This window comes from Penaeus monodon, chromosome 5 (genome assembly GCF_015228065.2).
Source record: "Penaeus monodon isolate SGIC_2016 chromosome 5, NSTDA_Pmon_1, whole genome shotgun sequence".
In the NCBI taxonomy this organism is placed as follows: domain Eukaryota; kingdom Metazoa; phylum Arthropoda; class Malacostraca; order Decapoda; family Penaeidae; genus Penaeus; species Penaeus monodon.
The window spans coordinates 50,370,072-50,375,071 of record NC_051390.1 but is presented as its reverse complement, the minus strand read 5'-3'; the positions used below and the strand labels follow the sequence as shown (position 1 = coordinate 50,375,071).

The window sequence follows — 5,000 nt, the reverse complement described above, 5'->3', positions numbered from 1 at the left end:
TCCAGGAATGACTCCGCTGTAAGTTAATGATAAGCCCAGAATGAGATTTGTCTTGCTTTGACAGATGTAAACAAACACGATCAGCTGATGTCGAGCCTTTGGTCAGAAGTTAACAGCTGACACGTGTTATTAGAGATTATGCTAGTTGATAAACCTGTAAATCGTTTATGAAATGAAGAGATCAATCCAATTGTTGGTTTTAGTAACTATAAAACTCATGGTATACTCACGAATTTGACTATCTTGAGAACAGGTTGGGTTACCCTCCTTACCCAGGCAAATAGTATAAAAACACCATATAAAAGTTAAATCTATAAGTCTCATTCTTCACATTAATAACATCCATTGTCTTGAAACACATGTAAGATATATTTCTAATGGGCTTGTGAACTTATCCTATATAGGATGATTATTCAGAAGACCTTCACATGGCAAATCCTAATGATATTGGTAGCAATGGATTCCTATCATTGTTTGCTGGGTTAGTGTTAATGCGAGCTGCATTAAAGCATAGAGGAAACTGGACACCCCTATCTTATAGAGCATAAGAAATGGAGACACAAACAACACAGCAGCTGCAGCCTTGTATTTGCAGCAAAACTACAAAAACATCTGCTCTATATCACTGTTCAGAGACAAATTCCACAACACCCTCACACAGCCATAGTTCTTACTGTTGCATTTTCTATAAGTCCATATCATATAATTCCTCCTAGCCGCAGCATGTCTGTACCCTCCACACTGAAGGCATGTGTTACAAATATTTTCCATAACAAAATAGTTATGGCAGTTGGTACAAAGTGCTAATAAAGGGGGATAAAGGAGGGGGGGAGATAAATAGAAGGTAGAAAAGGATAGGTTTGGAATTTTGGGATCGCATGATACCCAGATTTGGTTTTGGGATTAAGTCTAATTAAGCTCTTAATTAACAAATACCATTTGCTGCCTGTATGTATGGAAATGGGATAGGACTGTACCAATATCATGATGAGTCATGCAAAGGTATTCTGAATATTTACCTTGTGTATCTGAGGTGATTACATACCTTCATACAGTCATGTGATATGTGGTACAAAAATACCAAATATTTCATGCTTTGGAACACTAAAGACACTACACAAGATATCAATTCTTCACATGCAACACAAATATATTTGGCTTAATGAAGGTTAACAGTTATGGGAAACTAAGATTTTGTGCAAATGGTTTCTGGGATAATTAGTATAAAAATATACACCTTTATCTTTGCCTTTTTAAAAATAAAAACAAACATTTTAGAATCACATGAATCCCTGTTCAGATATCCATATGTCTAACCGTTACCTTGCAACTGGTACACTTTCTACACCTGTCAGAGCTCTGGTAAAGGTTGATAATTTCTAGTATATATATTCAGGCAAGATAGACCTTGCAGATCTCCCTGGAAATTTATAGTAAAATAAGTGAACAGTCTGAACCCAGTCTTGCCAGAATGTACATCAAGGTTTGTTGCCTTTGGTATAAGGCAAAGTGCAGAGACTATGGTGATAGCTAGACACTATACTTTGCTTATATGGGATGAATTTGAGAGTAGGCCACCCATCAAAGATCATAGTAACTTTTACATAAAAGTGGATGAAATTTGACAATATAATAATGTCAAAAAAATATTTTTCAAAGTTACTGTGGTTTGTCTTTTATATATTTATCATTGTAGGTTTCAGATTATGTGCTTAGTTACCAGGGAGTCAGTTAATCATCTGAAAACAGGTTGGGTTATCATCTTTATCCACGCAAATACCAAAAAAGACCATATGAAATAAATTAGATCCACTTCCATCGCATTGTTCACATGAATATCATCCATGGCTTTGAAGTAAATATTGGATATCATCTTTCATTTAAGTTTGTTAACTTTTGTTGGATATTTATTTAAAAATCCTTCATGTGGCAATTCACAATGCTAATGGTATCAATGAATTCCTCTTACTCTTTGCTACCTATATGTGTTGAAGTAGGATCTATCTATACCATTTTTGTCATGATTGGTCATTGTAGTTGAAGTGATTATGTACCGTCCTATAGGCCGATGCTATGTGGTATGAAAATACCAAATATTTCATGCTTTGCAACGCAAGTTACTGCACAAGGTCTTAGTTCTTCACATGCAAGATGAATATGTGGCTTGATAAAGGTTAATGGTCCTACTTAACTCACCTGTTTACCATTTTCATTGACTTTTGGAAAAGATTCTATTATTGTTTTTTACTGCCAATAAATTTTGGTAATCGTAATATCAATAATAATAATAATTGTATCAATATTAATTTTTAAAAATCCACCCCAAAAATAGGGAATCGGGAAAACAAATGTCTTAAACAGCTAATTGCTAATAGGAATACACTTCAGTGAAATAGTTGTTTGAAGAATGCTTTTACTTTGCAGCTCCGACAGTTTCAGAAGAAGAAAGGCACAAAACGAGCAGTTGAGTACAGCAGCAAGGAAACCACACCTGATATAGAAGTAAATAGCTACATATTTCATAGGATTCTAAATTTAGTGTTCCCTATCAATAGTTTATATCATATTGCCTACCATACTATCATGAGTATTGGTTGTATATTTATTTAACTGATTTTTTTATTTTAGAAAATTGAATGAGTTGTCCAAGAATCAAGATATATATTTACATACCTTCTTTCCCTTCAGGGAAGCATTGCTGAAGGGTCAAACCCGCAGTCGGAGTCGGGTACATTATCCTCTAGAGCGTCATCAGTTGACCTTGTTTCAGAGGAGTTCACAGACCAACCTGCAGCCATTGATCATGGAGAAACACACAGTGATGTGCTCCCTTCCTCACAGGGAGTTTTAAGTGGCATAGAAACAGTGAGTACCCAGAGTGCTAGACCAGAGAAACATGGAGAGCAAAGAGGAGTACATTTAAACTATGCTGACTCAGTTCACTCCCTTTTACCCCAAACAGAGGGAAGTGAAAAGATAACATCATCTACTTATAATTACACAAATGAGAACCCTGCATTGACATCAGAAGGGCATGACTATTCCCAGACTGTGTCTGTTAATGGCACTGGTGATAACACAGGTCTGAACACTGAGGTTCCCAGTTATGTGCCACAACAAACAGCCAATGAAACAGAAAGCTTTAATCAGCAAAATAAGCTTGCTTCATATTTCCAGTCAACACCAGATTATAATAGCACTCCTAGGCCAGACCCCTTTTCATTATCACTGAGTACCACAGAAGTTATATCTCCAGATGAGAGTGATGTAGGTACCAAATCTTATGTTGAATCTGAAAACCTAGGACCACAACTCTCCAGGGAACAAGAGCCAACATCAGCATTCCAGACAGTCATTCCTTCATCACAACCTCACACAGTTGATGATCACAAAGAACCAACAGTCATAGGTACTGAACAGGTATACCAAGGAGAGCAAATTTCACCAGAAAGCTTTGAGAGAGAAGGATCTGTAAGTTCAGAAACAACAGCAAGTGTAACAACAGCCATACATGTGACGAAGGGTGAGAGTCAAGATGAACCAGTGCTCAAGTCTTCATCAGAAAGTCTTCGACAGATTTCCCTCCAGCTGAGTGGGCTGATGAGTGAGAGTGAAGGAGCAGGTATGAGCTACTCAGTATGCAGGTTTTACATTTCCTATAGCATGTTATTGATGATTGAGTAGCTTTAAGGCTTGTATTGTTTATAAAGACTTTCGGTCTCTTTATTCAGCATCGGACACATCAAACAACACTGTGTTGGAGTTGGAGCGTCGTAACAGTGAATTAGCAGCCTTGTTGCAGCAGGAATCTCAGACATCACAACAACAGTCTCAGTATATAGGAGAGATGGTGAGGTTTCTAAGTATAAGATTTGGAAATTCTTTTATGCAATTAAATATTTATAATCAAGATTTTAGCAGCTTAATTATATGCATTGCTTATTATAGACTTTTTCATTACATTAATGATGTAAATAGATACCAGATACCAAATGTGTCTTAATCCACAGAAAGCACATGTAGAGAGGCTTGAAGCGGAGTTGAATGCCGCGAGAGGAATTCTAAACTCCTCGGTTACTGGAGGAGCTCGTGAGGTGGAGAGTTTGAGGGAGCAGTTGCAGGTTCACATACAGACCATCGGGATTCTGGTGTCAGAGAAGTCAGAGCTGCAGACCTCTCTCACACACGCAAATCATGCACTTAAACTGAAAGCAGGTTAGTTAGTGCTCATTTCAAACTACATTACTTGTTCATGAGTTACAGTGTTTTTGGTGAAGACTGTTATATTTTTATAATCTCCTGATTTTTATGTAAAATGACAAAAAGATATAACTATTATTTTTATCATGCATTATAATTGTGCCATTTTTACCCTGTATTCCTTTGATCAATAAAAAGGAGGAGAAAAAAATTACAAGAATGTTGATTTTAATGATTTCCTGTGAGACTGATTTTTTCTCATACCCTTGTAGGTGAAGTAACCGAGCTTGATGGACGATTGAGTGCATCCAGACAGCGAGTTGGAGAACTGGAAGCAAGCGTAAAGGACTTGAATGTGCAGAGGGATGCGCTGAAGTCCTCACAAGATGGCCTCTCAAAAGATCTTGATGCATCAAAGATGACAAACTTCAAGTCCAAGTAGGGATATTTTCATTAACCTTTACATATATTATATATATTATATATATATATATATATATATATATATATATATATATATAATATATATATATATATATATATATATAGAGAGAGAGAGAGAGAGAGAGAGAGAGAGAGAGAGAGAGATAGATAGATAGATAGATAGATAGATAGATAGATAGACACATACATACATACATATATACTTTACATCTCTTTAAGCTGTTAGTTCAAGGAGAAAATTAAGTTGGTGAACTTTAGTAGATCATAAGCTACTATGTAGTGTTTACACTACGTAGTAGTGTGAATACATCCAGACCATTTATTGTTTGATCATAAGCTACTATGTAGTGTTTACA

The 5,000-nt window shown here is 36.1% G+C and overlaps 1 protein-coding gene across 1 annotated transcript in view; it reads left to right on the top strand.

Annotated features, from left to right (window-relative positions):
• Positions 1–5,000, top strand: part of LOC119573259 (golgin subfamily A member 2-like) — a gene marked incomplete in the record, with an annotated part of 35,781 nt that overhangs the window by 146 nt on the left and 30,635 nt on the right. Inside the window, 5 exon segments of the mRNA XM_037920401.1 lie at positions 2,425–2,502; positions 2,689–3,622; positions 3,732–3,850; positions 4,011–4,215; positions 4,473–4,638. Coding sequence (XP_037776329.1) covers positions 2,425–2,502; positions 2,689–3,622; positions 3,732–3,850; positions 4,011–4,215; positions 4,473–4,638 — 1,502 coding nt within the window.